At 37.7% G+C, this 19,700-nt stretch overlaps 1 protein-coding gene and 1 long non-coding RNA gene across 2 annotated transcripts in view; one reads left to right on the top strand and one right to left on the bottom strand.

The window, feature by feature from the left end:
- The window catches only part of CPB2 (carboxypeptidase B2), a 51,491-nt gene that overhangs the window by 9,473 nt on the left and 22,318 nt on the right, over positions 1 to 19,700 (bottom strand). Inside the window, exons 4-8 of the mRNA XM_509667.9 lie at positions 19,416 to 19,524; positions 15,780 to 15,881; positions 10,862 to 10,966; positions 4,311 to 4,421; positions 1,660 to 1,753 (exon numbers count right to left, since the gene is read on the bottom strand). Of these exons, the coding sequence (XP_509667.2) occupies positions 1,660 to 1,753; positions 4,311 to 4,421; positions 10,862 to 10,966; positions 15,780 to 15,881; positions 19,416 to 19,524 (521 nt within the window). The remainder of the gene's footprint in view (positions 1 to 1,659; positions 1,754 to 4,310; positions 4,422 to 10,861; positions 10,967 to 15,779; positions 15,882 to 19,415; positions 19,525 to 19,700) is intronic.
- LOC107968095 (uncharacterized) overlaps positions 1 to 19,700 on the top strand; it is a 45,972-nt gene that overhangs the window by 10,088 nt on the left and 16,184 nt on the right. The gene's annotated exons all lie outside the window — the stretch shown is intronic.

The raw sequence follows: 19,700 nt of genomic DNA, 5'->3' as shown, positions 1-19,700 counted from the left end.
TTCTGTGGATACAATAGCTTCTCTCCCTTATGGGCCCCATGGAGCCCAAAAATATAGATGATGCATACTCCTTGTCAGGTTAGTTTATTTTTGTAGCTGTTTCTGAAATGTAGTACTATGAAAAATAATGTTGAGTGGGTGGGAAGAAAGAGTGAACTAATACCTACCCCCCTAAAAGCAAACTTCTTTGTCTTCGGGTTCAGGGGGTACATGTGCAGGTTTTTTCCATGGATATATTGTGTGATGCTGAGGTTTGGGATTCTATTGAACCCATCACCCAAATGGTGAACACAGTACCACTTAGGTACTTTTTCAACTCTTTCCCCTCTCTCTCCTTCCCTGCCCCTTTTTTGAGTCCCCAGTGTCTATTCCCATCTTTATGTCTGTGTATACTCAGTGTTTAGCTTTTACTTATAAGTGAGACCATACAGTATTTGATTTTCTGTTTCTGTGTTAATTTACTTCGGACAATGCCTTCCAGCTGCATCCATGTTGCTGTAAAGGACATAATTTTGTTCTTTTTTATGGCTGTGTAGTATTCCATGATGTATATGTACCACATTTTCTTTATCCAATCCGCCATTGACAGACACCTAGATTGATTCCATGTCTTTGCTCTTGTGAATAGTGCTGCAATGAACTTATGATTGCATGTGTCTTTTGGGTAGATCGATTCATTTTCCTATGAGTATATACTCAGTGATGAGATTGCTGAGTCAAATAGTAATTCTACTTTTAGTTCTTTGAAAAATCTTCAAACTCCTGAAAGCAGACTGTTCTTGAATGCATAACTCAACATCATCGAATGCCTTAACTCATTCAAATTAAGAAATAATAAATTCCCACTGTGCTGCTTTTTATACTATTTTTAATATTTTTATATTTTCTTTATATTATTTATTAAAGAAATTAAGAAAGTGAATAGTGAAAAAAATGTCTTCAAACACTATAGAAGTAAACATTTACTTGTGCAATTAAAAATGAGGGGTCCAGGCCAGGCACAGTGGCTCACTCCTGTGAGCCACTTTGGGAGGCCGAGGTGGGCGGATCACTTAAGGCCAGGAGTTTGAGACCAGCCTGGCCAACATGGTGAAATCCCATCTGTACTAAAAAAAATACAAAAATTAGCCAGGCACGGTGGCATATGCCTGTAGTCCCAGCTACTTGGGAGGCTGAGGCAGGAGAATCCTTGAACCTAGGAGGCAGAGGCTGCAGCGAGCCAAGATTGTGCCACTGCACTCCAGCCTGGTCAACACAGCAAGACTCTGTCTCAAAAAAAAAGAGAGGTCCTCCCCCCATCTCAGGTCTTTGATATTCTAATGATGAATGTTTTTGTTTATTAAAATAGGATCTTTAACTGTCACTTCTTTATTATTCCAAGATAATAGATTTTAGAATTTTGAAGCTAGAAGGGATCTTAAAAAACTGATTCAACTTTCTTATTTTAAAGATAGGGAAACAGGAGAGAGGAGAGGCCAAAGTGATTTGCGGACTCTGGCCAACATTCGCAGCATTACATTTACCTAAGCATTTATCATTTAAATTATTCCCTGATTCAGACAGGCCAGCTCTGTATTTAATTTGAATTCATGGGCCTTTCCCTGTGAACATCACCCTTTCAGTGAAGAGACATTGCAAGAAATAAAGCCAACAACCTACCACACCAGTGTTTGGAAGCAAAGTTCCTATTCAGGTCTGTTCCGATGCAATGATTGTTCGCATAGAAAGAACGGTTCTTTCTCCACATTCGATTCTACATAAACAAAATACAAACAGACAACCTGGGTAGCCACGTTCAAGGCCTGAGGAAAGACATGCATTTGAAAGTCCATGAAGCCAGAATTGCCTTTCTCTCCTTCAATCCCATACCTTGCATGGCTTCATCACATCACTGTTGTTGCAATATTCCTTTGCACGGTCCCTATTGCTATCCGGGTTTCAATCACATCCACTCAGACTATTTTAGTTGAACCAAACATAATGGTAATATTTGATCAATTTTGACTGATACAAATAAAGATTTCATTTCATTCCACTAGGCTGCTTATTAGCCTTCTTGTTTAGTCTTGTTTCCTTTACATTAATTTTATGCACAGGGTCATTCTGAGCTCCTTCGAAGAAAAGCAAAATAACTTTGTGTCTCAACTCAACACTGAGTCATAAGTTAAAATGCTCTCTTTAGGTAGAATTCACCACTCCCCTTTCAAAGCTAGAAAAGGTGGAGATGTGAAGACACCTTTAATCTGATGACTTCTTCGATTGTGCTGATTTGACTCTGGTTTTTAAATATAAAGCAAATTCCCTATTGGGTTCTTGGGGTAAACTGGGAAAGTTTGGTCATGTAAAGAGTTGCACAGGCCGGGCGCGGTGGCTCACGCCTGTAATCCCAGCACTTTGGGAGGCCGAGGCGGGCGGATCACGAGGTCAGGAGATCGAGACCATTCTGGCTAACACGGTGAAACCCCATCTCTACTAAAAATACAAAAAAATTAGCCAGGCGTGGTGGCGGGCCCCTGTAGTCCCAGCTACTCGGGAGGCTGAGGCAAGAGAATGGCATGAACCTGGGAGGCGGAGCTTGCAGTGAGCCGAGATCTTGCCACTGCACTCCAGCCTGGGCGACAGAGCAAGACTCCGTCTCAAAAAAAAAAAAAAAAAAAAAGAGTTGCACATACTTCATTTAAGTTCTGAGTTTGGGATGATGTAGCACCCTTTTCTCCTACTCTCACCAACCCTCCACCAAGCCTTCCAGCCTGTTACCACTCCCAGGCCTGTGGTTCCGTGGCAACAATAGGCCCTGGGGATATCAAGTTCTCAAACTGTGGGAATTAATAATAGGGTAATGATACAAAGAACAGTTGGGAAGCTGGAAATCTAAAGGGTGACTGAATTCCACTGTGATTCAGGTTAAGGTGTAAATATACTTTATTATCAGTTTACAGATATGACCATTCATTGGACACCAAATTTGTGTTAGGCATTATGCTAGGTAATTCTCATTTACTTAGTTTGGCATTTGCCCACCTCCACCTACAAAATTTTCAGTTACAGTATTCCTCTCACCAGAGATGACTTTTTGCTCAATCTCCTGTGCCATTTCCATATCTTCTGCATAAATTACCTCCTACATGAAATAATTCATGTGTAATTCCATATGTTTCCAATCACACCAACTAATCTTATTCCTCTTAGTATTTATATGTGCTACTCAAGTAGGTTTTTCTAAATTTATATATACCTAGTTATGTTTCTATGTGCCCCTCTTTAAATTAGAATGCAGAGTATTTCATATTGCTTGAGTAATTTTACATGAATCACAATGTTGAGTAACCAGAAAATACAGACAGAAGAGCATGTTAAACTACAAGATGGTAATGCAATTAGCAAATCCTTATAATGGGAAACTCTTTTCTTTGACAAATAAATTGCAAGGAAAAAAAGAAGAGAGAGAAAGAGCAAAAGATGGAATGTGAGTTCATGGATTAAAATAGAATTAAAAGACATATAAACCAATCATAATGTAAGAGCCTTATTTGGATCCAGAATCAAAGAAACATACTTTTTAAAAAGTTAGGAGGCCGGGCGAGGTGGCTCATGCCTGTAATCTCAGCACGTTGGGAGGCCGAGGCAGGTGCATCACAAGGGCAGGAGTTTGAGACCAGCCTGGCCAATATGGTGAAACCCTGTCTCTACTAAAAATACAAAAAGCTTAGCCGGGCATGGTGGCAGGCACCCGTAGTCCCAGCGGCTCAGGAGGCTGAGGCAGAAAAATCTCTTGAACCCGGGAGGTGGAGGTTGCAGTGAGCCGAGATCGTGCCACTGCACTCCAGCCTGGGCGACAGAGCGAGACACCATCTCAAAAAAAAAAAGAAAAGTTATTATACAATTGAAAATACTGGCAATATTTTATGGTATTCAGAAACAGCTAGTTTTTAAGGTATAATTATACTATAATTATTTTTTTCAGAGTTTTTTTTTTAGAAATGCATACTGAAATATTTATTGATGAAGTGATATGGTACCTAGGATTTACTTCAAAATAAAATGAGTAAGGTAGAAGTGGGTAGAGAGAATACAGATGAAACAAGACTGGTCATGAGTTAATTATTGTTGAAGCTCTGTGATGGGTAGATAGAAGTTTACTACACAATTATGTGCACTTATATATATATTTGACATTTTCCACAATAAAAGTTAAAAAAAATTAATAATAAAGCCACTGTGCCTAGATCCAGAATTCTATGAATAATTCAACCTGTATATCCTATATCCCCAAGGAGAACATGATTTGTCTTCTTTGCCTTTTCTCCTACCTTTTTCCATGAGTAGTCATAACCATCCACATTAACCACCGGCATAACATAGAAATCCACAAGCCTCAGGAGATTGGTATATTGCCCTATTATCCCATAGAATTGAGTTATCTGCAAATTAAACCAAGTATATTTAATTAGATGTTTTAAGTTCTTCTAAACTTAGTGTGTTTCTTTTTCTTTTTTTTAATTTGTCATTTGGCATGTTTAGATTTGCAGATTTAACTTTCAGAAAGAGTGCTAATTCCTCAAAAGAACTGAACTTAGGGTGCTACGAAGTGGTGATAAATGCCTTACACGTGGTCCAGTCTTCCTAGTTAATGAAGGCAGACAGTCGAACCATAAACTTTCTAAATTTTCCTTAAAAAATAAAATTAATTCTTTATTAAAGCCATAGAGCCCACTAAGAAGATTTAAGGAAACAAAAACCTAGATTTATTTTAGCTCCTTTTTCTGTAATTCATGTTCATCAGAGCTTAAACTACCTACCATGTTTTATCCCCAGATGTGATTACATGATATTGGCTACATTGTCCTTAGAACTTGTGAAGCTCAAGTTTTGCTAGAATTGAGTGTGTTTCCCAAGGCTTTGATCATCTAGCTGTAGAATTAGGGTAGCTTTTCCTAGGTACTGGCTATGAATTCCTAACAGACATCATCTCAAACTTGTTCCTCTCTACTTTAGAGTCATCCAGCTTAGTGGCACATACTGCAATGTGATCCACTGGCATCCAAATTTGGTGACTGAGAAGTTTACCCCAAAATGACAAAATGTACAGGCAGGAGAACTATAAAGACAAATTTTAGCTGGTCAAATCATTTCATCTAGGACAAAGCTTTTGGTTCAAAATCTTAATTTGTGGCAACATTGCTATATTTTAATTTAATTCACATTTAATTACATTAAATATTTAATTTAGTTTATAATTGTTTGTTGCCTTAAAGTATACTCATGACATTGTTAAGAAATGTCTTTTTCATTATTGACAAAATAAAAACAAGCCTTTTATAAACTTTACTATTTTCCCTTTAAATGTTTAAAATATTATATTCATATTTCCCTAGAACAATCACAAGAGTCATATTAAAAATCTTTGCCATGAATAAATACTTATGAAATCAGAGAGAAAGAAAAGAAAAAAGTTATTTTAAAATCTACTGTAGGTCAGAAATAAAAGGTTAATGAAAAGGAAGCAAAATTTGTAGAATGAAGGAAGCCATGTTTTGTTTTTTTGTTTGTTTGTTTTTTATTATACTTTAAGTTCTGGGATACATGTGCAGAACATGCAGGTTTGTTACATAGTTATACACGTGCCATGGTGGTTTGCTGCACCCATCAACCCGTCATCTACATTAGGTATTTCTCCTAATGCTCTCCCTCCCCTAGCCCCCCACCCCCGACAGGCCCCGGTGTGTGATGTTCCCCTCCCTGTGTCCATGTGTTCTCATTGTTCAGCTCCCACTTATGAGTGAGAACATGTGGTGTTTGGTTTTCTGCTCTTGTGTTAGTTTGCTGGGAATGATGGTTTCCAGGGAAGCCATGTTTTAAATAGTCGAGCAACCAGTTAAATACATTTTTATGCTACGAATTTATAAATTTATGTTAGCATCACTTTTCAGTAATAATGTAGCTTTCATTATTAGAAAAATATTAGGAGAGCCTGTTCCTTTTAAAATAATAAAGCAAATAATAAAGCATTTCTCATTTTCATTTCCACAACATGGGCCAAACTTTTAATAGGTGCAGCATATGAATTTCTTTTTCTGCTTCACTTTTTAAATTTCCTTCCTACCTTTACCTCTGGTTGGACGGGAATCTTTCTACAAAAAGTTATGCTCTGAGAGATGACCGATGTTAGGCCCAGAACAATGTTACCTATTTCTTTATCTAATAGGTAGGACTCCAGACAGAAGGAGTGAGTGAGGGCTGAGATACAGTCTGTGCTGTGTGCCAAACCACACCTTCAAGTGTGGCTATAGCTACAATCCCGAAGGAAGGGGTGCCCATTTTTTCTTTAACAGCTTATTGAGATATAATTTACATTCCAGAAATTCACCATTTTAAAGTGTGAAATTCAGCGGTTTTTGGTGTATTCATAGAGTTTTGCAACCATCACTAATATCTGATTTTTGGAACATTTCATCATAAAAAATCCCCATGCCTATGCCCATTATAACTCACTCCCCTTTCCCTCCTGCCATTTCCCCAAGCCTCTGACAATCACTAATGAACTTTCTGTCTCCGTGGATTTGCCCATTCTGGACATTTCATATAAATGGAATAATATATGTGGCATTTTGTATCTGGTTTCTTTTACTTAGCATAGTATTTTCAAGATTCATCTATGTTGTAGCATGAATCAGTACTTCATTCCTTTTGATTGCTGATTGATGTTTCATTGCATGAATATGCTGCATTTTGTTTTTCTGCTCATAAGTTGATGGAAATTTGAGTTGTTTCCACTTTTTGACTATTATGAATAATATTGCTATAATCATTTGTCAACATATGTGTTCACTTGTCTTGGGTATACACCTAGGAGTAGAACTGCTGGGTCATATGGTAACTCTATACTTAATCTTTTGAGGAACTTCCACATTGTTTTTCAAAGTGGCTGAAGAAATTTTGCCTGACGACAAATAAATATTTGTTGAAGGTACGATTTACCAACATGGCAAGTAACACAATTGAAATCCTGTCCTACTAGAGATGGTCTGCAATATACAATGATTTCACTTATGATTTTTTGACTTTACAATAGCGCAAAAGCAATGCATATTCAGTAGAAACCATACCCATGCCACCATTCCATTTTTCAGTTTTAGTGCAGTATTTAATAAGTGATATGGATATTCAGCAATTTATTATAAATTAGGCTCTGTGTTAGAAGATTTTGCCCTACTGTAGGCTAACGTAAGTGTTCTAAGCACATTTAAGGAAGGTTAGGCTATGATATTCAGTATTCGGTAGATTAGGTATATTAAATGCATTTTTTACTTAGAATATTTTCAGTTGTGATTGTTTATTGGGTATATTGAGACATAACCCCACCATAAATTGAGAAGCCTCTGTATAAAAGAAAAAGAAGATGAGAATAGAGGAGAATGGAGAAGAGTGTAAGACTGAGTGAGTGATGAGAGGGTGGGATTGATTCCCATCAGCTGGCCTGTGGTCAATGATTACTCAGCTCTTCCTCTCACTTTGCCTGGGGTGCACTCAAGCTTTGCCTTTAATGTGGCCCTAAACAACAACAACAACAACAATTCCTGCCTAGGAATTAACCAATGACCATTTGAGAGACAATAAATTAGTACATAACGACATATAGGTCAGTTAATGGGGTTGCTAAAAAAAAATATAAGACACATGAAGGGAAAATTTTAAAACAAAATGTTATTTTCATTACCATTACAAATATATCAGAGAGCTATCCGTCTCAGTTTTTACTCCAATCTCTATATATGTATGTATAGTTTGAACTGTAGCCAATGACAATAAAGTATTTATCCCAACAGTAGGTACTGTTTAGATACTCTCTGCAACCCAAAATTGTATGTCAGCCTAAACCTGCAACATTAATTTAAACTTCAAATTCCACAAGGGGATATTGAGCACCAATTATGTTGACCAAACAATATACCAGGTTATGGGGAACAAAAAAATTACTTTAGACCTGGTCTCTGCCTTCAGAAAGCTAATGGAAGTGATAAGTTGGAAAGGGAAAAGCAGCAGTTCAATGCTATTAATATAAGTATGATAATAAACAATGGCAAGATGTACAAGGTGGCTTAGAAAAAGGATGGTTAATTCTGTGGAGTGTTTGGGGTTGGAACTCCAGAAGAGCAGGTCAAGGGAGCAAGAAATTGAGGGTTCGGATGAATTTGTGATGGGACCAATTAGTGAAGAAAGTGTTCCTGGAAAGGGACTGATAAATTAAAATGATATAGATCTGTGTAGGAACTAGAAATATGCTAAGGTTGAAAAAAAGCAGTCATAGTAGGGGTGAGAAATGAGAGAAGATAGGAAATTAAGAAGTTACATTGCTAGATGGCTTCTTCTAACATTCCTTGTTGCTGTCCATGGCCACATTCTGGGTCTAAGGATCAGCAAAACATTACTTCTGAGATCCAGAGGATGGCTACAGGAGAAATCTGCTAAAGAGGAGTTGAGATGAGGTTTAGTAGAACAGAGAACAAGGAACTGTGAAGATACGTTGTTAGGTGACTCTCACACATGGACTTTGAATTCACTCAGAATGATGGCAAGAGTTGGAGGGGAATAAAGAATCATGAACCGGGTACCAGGAAATTATCTGAAGGTCAGTGCGCGATAGCAATAAAATAAGAGTGCAACCAGTTTGTGTAAGTTTCTGAGAAGAGAAGGATCATTGGTAGTATCAGGAGAAGAGAATGCTGATCCACTCCACCAGGCCTCTCAGCACATGGTGATGTGAAAGAAGGAGCAGCCCCTCTACTTGAAGGAGCCACCAGGGAGCAGTGTCCTTAGGTCATGTGTCAGCTGTGGTGAGGAGGGGCAGAGATAATTCTGTGAAGGCCCTGAGGTTGTAGAGCTCTAACTTTGTGTGCAATTAGATGAGAGTTTTCTAGGGCAGAGGTTTGGCAGGAGGTTAGCAGTGAGAAAAGCTATTTGGCAGAAAAAGTACTTGGCAAGTTGTGATGGTTAACATATATTCACTGGGTCCTATGATGTGCCAGCCCTGTGCCGGATTTTGGCTTGGTGATGCAGTCATGCACAAATTGGTCTCAGCTCTGCCTTTGCAGAAAGAGAAGGATCTAAATTTGCCTCCCGAGAGTACATGAATGAGAAGCTTAGAAAGAAATGACTGGCTTCAAGCTTCTCAAAGTGTAGTGTAGTGGATTTCCACTGAGACTAGATTATAAGATTTTTGAAATCCTTACTGAGTTGTAGAAAAGAGTGAGAGACTTAAAATCTAAGATTTTAATTTGCCTTTGGGTGGTTTAGTTTTTGAATATAAAATCTACCTTCACAATTGTTGAAAGGTAAATATTTTATTTTACTTTCCCTCCTCCAGTGCTTTGAAGCACTAAGAGAGTCAGATGATCTGAATTAGTTTTAGGCAGGCAAGAATGGAGTTTAAATGTCGATTTAAAAAGACCTTATTGATTATGTTTCTTTGGGCTACACAAATCAGGTTCACATTGTTGGAGCAAAATACTCAGCTATAAGATCCTTGGGCTATATTTTGTTCATCCTTGTATTTCCAGGATCTGAAACATCATAGGCAATTTATAAATATTTGTGGATTAAATAATTTAATCTTACAAAGATTCAGCAAGCAGTTTGGGTAGAGGGTAGGATGTCTAATAGGAGGGCAGAGGTGTCAGGGTGAGAAGGGCAGTCATTAGGGACAATTAGAGTCAATATGAATGGAGGTTTCTTCTTGGCCCTTCTCATGTTCAGTGATAGAATGGAAAATAAATGTTCTTACTCTCCTACTTTGGACCTTTCTCTATTAACTGCTGCTCCCTTCACTACCTAAAATAACCAAACTACTCAACTTGGGGAAGGTTCCAGATCATGATGTGACTGGGATATGTTAGGGGTCTGATCAGTTGGAATCATCCTCATTTGGCCAAGGTAGTACCAATGGTGTTTGGGAATTTCCAGTAGACTCAGGGAGGTTGCAGCTCCCATCCATGGAGAATGGAGGATAGAAGATTCACAGTGAATGAAGGCAAATAGGGATGTTGCATTTGTCAAGGTCAAGCAAAGACAGAAACAGTTTTATCTTGATGTACTTAATAAGTGCCAATATCTTAATTTCCTAACTCATTTATTCTGTTACTATGTATCTGTGAATGCAAAGACTGCAAAAATCATTATCAGAAAGACACATATTTTGAGTTATTTTTCCAGTGGCTATGATTCTTTGTAGAAATCAGTGTAGAGAACATATATGCCCATTTTATAGGATTTGAAGCATAATTTTTACTGTTTTCATTCATCAGGGAGGTTAATAGTCATTATATCTTTTACTTTTCCAACATACAGTTTGTCTTATATATGGCTTTTTTGATGCAAAACCCTTCTTCAGGAACAAAATTCCCTATTATGACATATGAGAAAACATATTCTGTTTCACCTCTGTAATGTTGTGCTTTATGTTCAATTTCCAAGGGCAAAGGTGGCAAAAGATGTCTGTATAATTAAAACCAAAAGAGAAATAAATTAATTGGGCCCCAACTTAGATAATTCCTTCAGTCCTTTCCTCTACTTAGTAAACATATTATAATCAATGTACTATTTCTTAATCATTTTCCACTGTTTAGCTCCAGGCAGAAATGTAGAAAAGACCAAAAATATTTTGGGTGATTTAAATGCTTGAAGTCATGTTCTTCAACTTACTAATGCATAAAAGTCACCTGGGAAGCTTGTGAAAATTGTAGATTCCCAAGCTTCATGATGTGACCTAGGAAAATGCATTTTAATAAATAGCCCAGTTGAGTCTGACACAGGTGATCTTGGGCACCATTTTGAGAAATAGGGTTAAGAGAATGTGAATACTTACATGGCCTATGAACCACAAGCAGAAAGCAGGAGAGATCCATTCTCTGGCATGGATTCCACAGTCAATCCATATGGCATTTTTGGCTGTTTGTTCTTTTCCAGAAACCTGCTCAAAGAAACCCCAAAAGTAGCAAAAACAGTAACAATAAGCTTCAGGATAATAACTTTCATTTATATAGTGCTTATATTTAATAGTTTCAGCAAATCTCTGAGATATGCATTGTTCTGCATTTCTTTGAAAATTCTCAAGGGAAATTTAAACACTGGTGATACTAAGTGACATTAGTTAAGGTAGTAAAGCTGGTGTGAATTGAAACTGAAGTTTGAAGCCAGGACTCTTTGATTTAAAACTGTTTTTATCCTCCCACAATTATGCAGTCATGTCAGAGCTGCATGTGGAAGTTTCAAAGAAGAGACCAGAGAACTAATGATTTGGGCTGTATCTTCCTGCTTCATTTAGAGGTAAATGGGTGTGAGTTGGATGGCAATCTTCCCCAGGAGGTGTGGAGACACACCCGGAGCAGAAACTCCCTCAAGATTTTCCTGAGTGCATATTTTTTTTTATGTGGATTATTTCTTTATTTCACACAAAAAGAAGCACACATCTAACCTCTCACGAACTTACCAGCAAATCCAGGGAGAGAGGTTTTTTCCCAGTATGGTGGGCTAACACAAGCTGCTAACTCTGGAATAAGAATCATCAACCTTTTCTCAATAATAGCCTTTGATGTCTTTAGAAGAATTATCAAGAACACCTCCAAAATTAATCATAATGTATTTGCCTTTAAAAGTCAGCTACAACACAGTTTAGGGTATAGAGCAGTGGTCCCCAACCTTTTTGGCACCAGGGACCAGTTTCATGGAAGACAATTTTTCCATGGATGGGGCAGAGGTGGGGTGGAATCAGTGGTGGGGATGGTTTGGGGATAAAACTGTTCCACCTCAGATCATCAGGCATTAGATTCTCATAAGGAGCATGCAACCTAAATCCTTTGCATGCGCGGTTCACAGTGGGGTTTGTGCTCCTATGAGAATCTAACGCTGCCACTGATCTGACAGGAAGCATTGCTCAGGCAGTAATGCTTGCTCGCTGGCTATTCATCTCCAGTTGTGTGGCCTCGTTCCTAACAGGCCGTGTACTGGTACCTGTCTGCAGCCCAGGGGTTGAGGACCACTGGTATAGAGGGAAGGGAGAAGACTGTTGCAAAATCAAATATGTAGACTTGCAATTCCAAAATAAGAAAAAGAAAGAGTTAGATATTTAGACTGTCATTTGAACCACTCCAGGAGGTTTTTTCCTAACTTGGAGCTAGCAATATTTAACAGGATAGTAAGTGAGAAAGCCCAATGGCGTTGGCCACTAATCGTCAAATTGTATAGTCAAAGAGAACTACCCAGCTTAATCTACTCAATGCAAAGAAAATCTTAAGTTGTCTGGATTAGTTCCTTTACTTGACCTTTCTAAGTCCTGGGCCAATTTTCTTGGCACTGGTTCTGACACCGAAAAGTTGGCAAAATCCCAGAGACTCACATTATCTGCACATCCTTGATCAAGTAAGAGTAGGACCAAACCATCCAGAATGCATGATTTTTCAACGTGTACAGGTTCCAGATAAGTATGTTCCAAGGACTACACACAACATGGCTGAAAGCAAATGTCATGGGTGGATATGCCATGATACATGGATCCAATCTGATTGACCAACTCAATGACCAAGGGGACCCAACATTTCATATGTCTGCCTTGAGTCTGCACTGTAAGTTCTTGTAAACGACAGATTAAAATTGAGAAGTCCTAACCCAAAGTCTTATCTTTGAATGACTGAAGAGGCTCACCTATCACAATTTAGATAATATTGGGATACTGTGCATAAATTATATGTTACTAAATTAAATGTACATTTTTAGTGACTACATTATTTTCCAGAGCTTTAAAAAAATTTTTTTTAAGAGAGAGAGGTAGAAAACAGAACTATAGAGTTGTTTCCTAGTTCTGAAAACAATTGGCTGTGGCTATTTTCACTGACCTTTACTAAGGTCAATTTATTCAAGAGAGAAGACATCCAATCCAAGTTAGGTTAATCAATTTCTCTTGCATAATATTTTGCAATTGAAAATAAATAACCAAATGGGTGGCAATTGGAGTAGAAACCATCATAAGAACCCTACTGCAAAGGACTTCAGCCTTGTCCGGCTGTTTGTCCCTCGCTGGGATTTGTTGTCCTGGTCTTACTTTAGTTTCAAAAGCTGTACCAGGAAGTACTAACCAGAGCAAACAGGTAAGAGAAAGAAATAAAAGGCATCTAAATTGGAAGGGAAAAATCAAATTATCCTTGGTTTTAGATGACACGATCTTATATTTAGAAAAACCTAGCCTCCACCAAAAAACTGTGTTAGAACTGATAAATTCAGTAAATTGCAGGTTATAAAATTAGCACACAAAATCAGTAGCATTTATATACAACAATAGCAGACAACCTAAAAGAAAAATCAAGAAAGAAATACCATTTACAATGACCAAAAAAAAAACCTGTAATAAATCTAACCAAAGAAGTGAAAGACCTACAATTAAGATCATAGAACACTGATGAAAGAAACTGAAGAGAATACACAAAAAAATGAAAAGATACCTCATGCTCACGGGCTTAAGAATTAATATTGTTAAAATGTCCATACTACCCAATGGAATCTACAGATTCAATGCAATCCCTGTCAATATCAATATACTCTTCATAGAAAGAGAAAAAAAATTCTAAAATTCATATGGAGCCATAAGAGATCTTGAAAATCCAAAGCAATGCTGAACAGAATGAGCAAAGCTGGAGTACTAAAACAGCATGGTACTGGCATAAAAACAGACACATGGACCAATGGATTAGAATAGAGAACCCAGAAATAAATCCACAGATCTACAGTTAACTCATTTTCAACAAAGGCACCAAGAACATACATTGGGAAAAGGACAGTCTTGTCAATAAATGGTATTGGGAAAAATTTTATTCATAAAATTCAAACTAAATGCCTATCTCTCACCTTATATATAAAATCAACTAAAAACAGATTAGACTTAAATGTAAGACCTAAAACTATAAAACTACTAGAAGAAAACATTGGGAAAACAATTCAGGACTTTGGTCTCAGCAAAGATTTTTTGGGTAAGATCTCAAAAGCACAGTCAACAGAAGCAAAAATAGATAAAGGGGATTACATTAAACTGAAAATTTGCTTCTGCACAGCAAAGGAAATAACAGCGTGAAAAGAAAAAATGGGAGAAAATATGTGCAAGCTATCCATCCAACAGGGACTTAATAACCAGAATATATAAGGAACACAAACAATTCAAAAGGAAAAAAACAAATAATCCAATTTTAAAAGTGAGAAAGGAATCTGAACAGACATTTCTCAAAAGAAGACACACAAATGGGCAACAGGTATATGAAAAAAATCCTCAACATCACTAATCATCAGGGAAATGTGAATTAAAACCACAATGCAATGTCATCTCATCCCAGTTAAAATGGCTTTTATCCAAAAGACAGGCAATTACGAATGCTAGAGAGGATGTGGAGAAAGGGGAACCCTTGTACACTGTTGGTAGGAATGTAAATTAGTACAGCCACTATGAAAAACAATGTGGAGGTTCCTCAAAAAACTAAAAATGGAACTACCATATAAGCCAGCAGTCCTATTATTGGGTATGTATCCAAAAGAAAGGAAATCAGTATATCAAAAAGATACCTGCACTCCCATGTTTATTACAACACCATTCACAATAGTCAAGATATAGAATCAACCTAAGTGTTCTTCAACAGATGAATGGATAAAGAAAATGTGGATGTGGATAAAGAAAATGTGGATATCCATGTGGAAAATGTGGATAACAAATGGAATATTACTCAGGCATTAAAAGGAATAAAATCCTATCATTTGCAGCAACATGCCCTGAAATAAGCTATGTAGGGAAAGACAAATACTACATGTTCTCACTGATATGGGGAGTGGAAAATGTTGATCTCATAGAGGTAGAGAGTAGAATGGTGATTACCAGAGGCTGGGAAAGGAGGATAAAGACAGATTAATTAGTGGGTACAAAATAGATAGAAGGAATAAGTTCTAGTGTGTAGTAGCGCAGTAGGGTGACGAGAATCAACAATATTTCAAAATAGCTAGAAGATGAACTTAAAATGTTCCCAACACAAAGAAATGATAAATGTTTGAAGTGATGGATATCCCAAATACCCTGATTTACACATTGTATGCATGTATCAAAACATCACATGTGAGGAGGGAGGGAGAAAAAAAATCACATGTACCCCAGAAACATGTACAATTATTATGTATCAATTTTTAAAAATTAACATCAAAAAGCTGCACCACTTTTTTTAATTTTTAATTTTATTTTTTCAAGTCCCTGTTTTATTTTCTGTTAGTGTTTGTCCACTAACAGAAATAGTGTTTGTCCACTAACGAAAATAAAACAAAGACTTGAAAAAAATAAACACCACTTCCTTCATTTTATGGAAATGTTAAATGGCTTATCTAATGTCACATAAACAGAAACAGAGTTAATTCTAGAACTAGGATTCATCTAGAACTGAAGCCTTAACCCCCTAGAGATTGTATTTGGAGATAGGGCCTTTAAAGAGGTGATTAAGTTAACATGAGGCCCTTAGGGTGGGTACTAATCCAGACTGACTGGTGTCCTTGTGGGAGGAGATTAGGACATACAGACCAGGACAAGACTGTATTATTAATGGGAAAAATAACCAACCCCTAAACAGCCAGGTATTAAAGTTGAACACTTGTAATGCAAATATTTTCAGATCTCAAAGGAAACAAACTCAAGTTTTAACAAACACGACTGGAGAATTAATCCCTCCCCTCACATTGAAAGATCAACAACTTTCCCCACAACATACCTTTAAAACATAGAGTGGGTTCTTCTCAAATGAGGATCCAATGTGGATTTTTGTAAGCATATCAGGATGCCTCTCAGTTATAAATTCTATCCAAGAATAGATCTAGCAAAATGGAAACCAGAGGTTAGTCACGAAGCCAAGTTCAAAGCATTTCCCTGACCAAAGGAAGCAGACAACTTCTTCAGAGAAAGGAAAACCTCTGTATGTGGAATGCACGAGGACCTAAAGCACTTAGGGCAGGGTGTTTCTTCTGCTGTTTAGGGAAATTAATAAAATTAAAGTTTTGATAAGTGTCAAGGTTTTGAGAAAGAGTGAAAAAGTGCTAAGATACTTATAATGAGGTAGGAAAAGTTAATCTATAAACTATGGCCCCTGAAAGTTATTTTTAAAGTCATCACATTGAGTCACTGCCCCTGTGTATGAAATTCTTGTTCTCATTCATTCAAAAGTTCACTTTTATATGAGACTTCTTAAAAAATGCACTTTTCAAGATGAAGGGAGCCCTGAGCACTGTCTTCATGCAGGATAAATGGAAGCATCATTGTTTCCCACTAAAGACCTGTGCAAGCACAGTGAGATTGGCACAATGATGAGAGGCAAAGGTGGGGACAATCTGGAGGAAAAACAAACAAACTCAATTATCCCCCCAAGAACTAGTTTGATTCTGGACCTCTCTCTTGGGTGGAAGTCCAGTTGTATTTGAGGTTCTGTCAAGATAATAGGGGAAGGAAAAAGCAAAAAAAAAAAAAGAAAAGAAAAGAAAAAAAAATTCTGACTTTAGGCTAGCACCCACTTCAAAGCAAGCATTGAATTATTGTCTGGTTTGGGATTGCTGGGATTGAACTGGGTTATGTTTTAATTTGGACCAACTTTCCAGGGTCCATTCTTAAACTCTGATGCCTTCTGAAACAGAAGCAATCAAACCCTGGCTTTATCTCTGGGAACTTTTCTAGAGTGATTTCAAATAGCAATCCTAGCTGGTAAAAACTGGAGCACCATTTATCCTTGGGTTCTCTGAGATCACATAACCAGCATGAGTGGTAGGTGTGAGTGGTTGTCCCCATGCTGAGAATTAAGGGTTCCTGCCCACCTGCCACCAAGTACTGACCCTGTCAGTGTCTGGGGTGTCAGAAATGTAACCGTCAGCAATTTCCTAATTGAATCTCCATTTCCTGTGTTACTCTTCTAGGCATAAATACATCTGAGAAAGCTACCACAAAAAAATAATTTATGCATTGATACTTCAGTAGATTTCCTCTAACAGGAGAGGCTGTATAATATGAAGGCAGTTTAACTGACAGACTTTATTCATTTCTCAAACTAAGCTGGGGTAATAATGTAACATCCTTTGAAGAACTCTTTTCTCTCACCATTTCTTCTAAGAAGTAATTTTTGGCCATTTGTTTCTTTCTCCCTACACTGGATCATTTAAGATCTCCTGGTGTGAGTCAATGACAAAATAACCTCTGCTGCCCACCAGGCCATCTTGTAGGGAGGGCTGATCAAGAGACCACTGATCAAAGGGAAAGGAGCACTTAGAGGAATATTCTGAGAGCAAAATGGTTATGGTTCCTATGAACCTCTTAGAAAATAATAGGGGCGGGGGTGCAGAGAGAAGCACAAGACATTTTCTAGAACGTCATAGTTAAGGAGTAGATGTTGTACCCCTTTCTCCAATTCATATGTTGAATCCCTAACTCCCAGTAGGTTAGAAAGTGACTGTATTTGGAGATAGGGCCTTTAAAGAGATGATCAAGTCAACATGAGGCCCTTAGAGTGGGCACGAATCCAATCTGACTGGTGTCCTTATATGAAGAGGAGATTAAGATATACAGAGAGAGACCAGGGATGCATGTGCACAAACAAAAGGTCATATGAGGCTGGGCGTGGTGGCTCACGCCTGTAATCCTAGAACTTTGGGAGGCCAAGGCGAGCAGATCACTTGAGCTCAGGAATTCAAGACCAGCCTGTCCAACATGGTGAAATCCCATCTCTACTAAAAATACAAAAAATTAGCTGGGCGTGGTGGTATGCACCTCTAGTCCCAGCTACTCTGGAGGCTGGGGCAGGAGAATTGCTTGAACCCAAGAGGCGCAGGTTGCAGTGAGCCAAAATCATGCTATCGCACTCCAGCCTGGGTGACAGAGAGAAACTCTGTCTCAAAAAAAAAAAAAAAAAAGGAAAGAAAAGGCATATGAGGAAGAACACTGTGAGATGGCAACTACCTACAAGCTGAGGAAAGAGGCCTCAGTAGAAACCAAACCTACTGACACCTTGATCTTCTAGCCTCTAGAATCATGAGAAAACAAATTTCTGTGATTTCAGCTACACAGTCTGTGGTATTTTATTACCGCAGCCCTAGAAAACTAATAGAGCCATGTGCTTATTTTTTCCTCCTGTGTCATTCCAACTCTTTCCTGAAGATATGGTAAGAAAACATAACTTTTTTGAACAAAATAATTAAAATATCTTTTAACAAATATTTAAAAATACTTCTGTTTATGGCATTCCCCTCTCCCCACCAAACTTATCACAGCAGTGACAGTTTCACCTTCTGTATTTTGCAAATCCCACCTATGAAGCCTCTCTGCATCAAGTTTGCTCATGCAGTCGTGCTGATGGATGCTGGAGAGTGGTGGTCTAAGTTGGATAGATGTAGGAGAGATTAAAAAAGGGGGGGTGCAATTGTAAGGCCCCCTCAATCAACCAGGCACACATTCTAGAAGCATACTGACTCTGGCTTAATTAACTGGGAAGGAACAGATGCTTTTAAAGATTATATACATAAAACTGATTCTCATTACCTAAGTCTTAGATGTCTTAAAAATATGGATATGGTCCCTAATAGTTTCTGGGCACTTAGTCAAAGATGACAAAAATAGTTATATTAGGCAATATAGCTGCATACTCATAAAAAGGCATCAAGGTATTTTTACTACTTGGAGAATATCATATAAAAAAGAAAGTCCTCCTGCGAATTTATTCTTTCAACTAACAAATACAGGGAATGGCTTTTAGTGGATTATGTGAAAGCTTGCTGAGGTCTCACCTGCACATCAACATCTTACTCAAGTTCTCTCTAGAAGGAGTGGAACCTGTAAGTACTGATAGAAAAAAAAATCCAATTTCTTAAAGATTAAAACAAAGGCATTATTATTATTATTAGTTTAAATAGCTTCCTTCTAAGGAATAAAATGCAATTAGTTATAGTGTATTAAATATAAGTGAATATATTCCTTTAATTCAGCGAGCTAATCTGGTAATTAGTAATAGTAAAATTAGGGTAATGGTCCAAAGAGACATGATTAATTGGACTGGTAATTTTTTGGTGGCAGTTTTAATTAAAAGCCCCTATTCTTTAATTTTTGTTGTTCCATAGCATAAAGTGTTACTCCCAGCAGTTAGAGATATTCTTAGCTGTACACAAACATCCTGCAGTTTACCAAATATGATGCAGTCTTCTCAGGGAAGATATCTACCAAAAAATGAATGACCACCATTTAATTAACCTAAGTGTGTATGTGTTTTATTTTTTACCATCTTCCACCAATTATGATTCTTGAATATTCCCCTGGTTGAAATGGCAATGCTGGTTAAATGAAAATAGTAGCTTTGAAGAGCTGTGTGATGGCTTACTTCATTTAGTGAGTGATACTGTTCATAGTACGATGCGGAGGCTCGGGGGCTGACTGTGTCGTTGGAAATCTGCTGTTGAATAAGATCTTCCACATCTGCCAGCAAGACACTAGGTGATGAAACAGAGAGTGAGCTAGTTTCCAAGCAGAGGGTAGATCTTCCCACATGGCCCATTGCAGGCACAGCAGGTGAGCATGAAGAAAAAAAATCACTAAGAAACTTCATAAGCATTTCATCAAGGTAAAAGTAAGACATCTCGCATTGTGATAAACTGATTGACAAGCC

The sequence above is a fragment of the Pan troglodytes genome, chromosome 14 (assembly GCF_028858775.2).
Source record: "Pan troglodytes isolate AG18354 chromosome 14, NHGRI_mPanTro3-v2.0_pri, whole genome shotgun sequence".
Classification (NCBI taxonomy): Eukaryota; Metazoa; Chordata; class Mammalia; order Primates; family Hominidae; genus Pan; species Pan troglodytes.
This window is presented reverse-complemented; position numbering and strand designations above follow the sequence as displayed.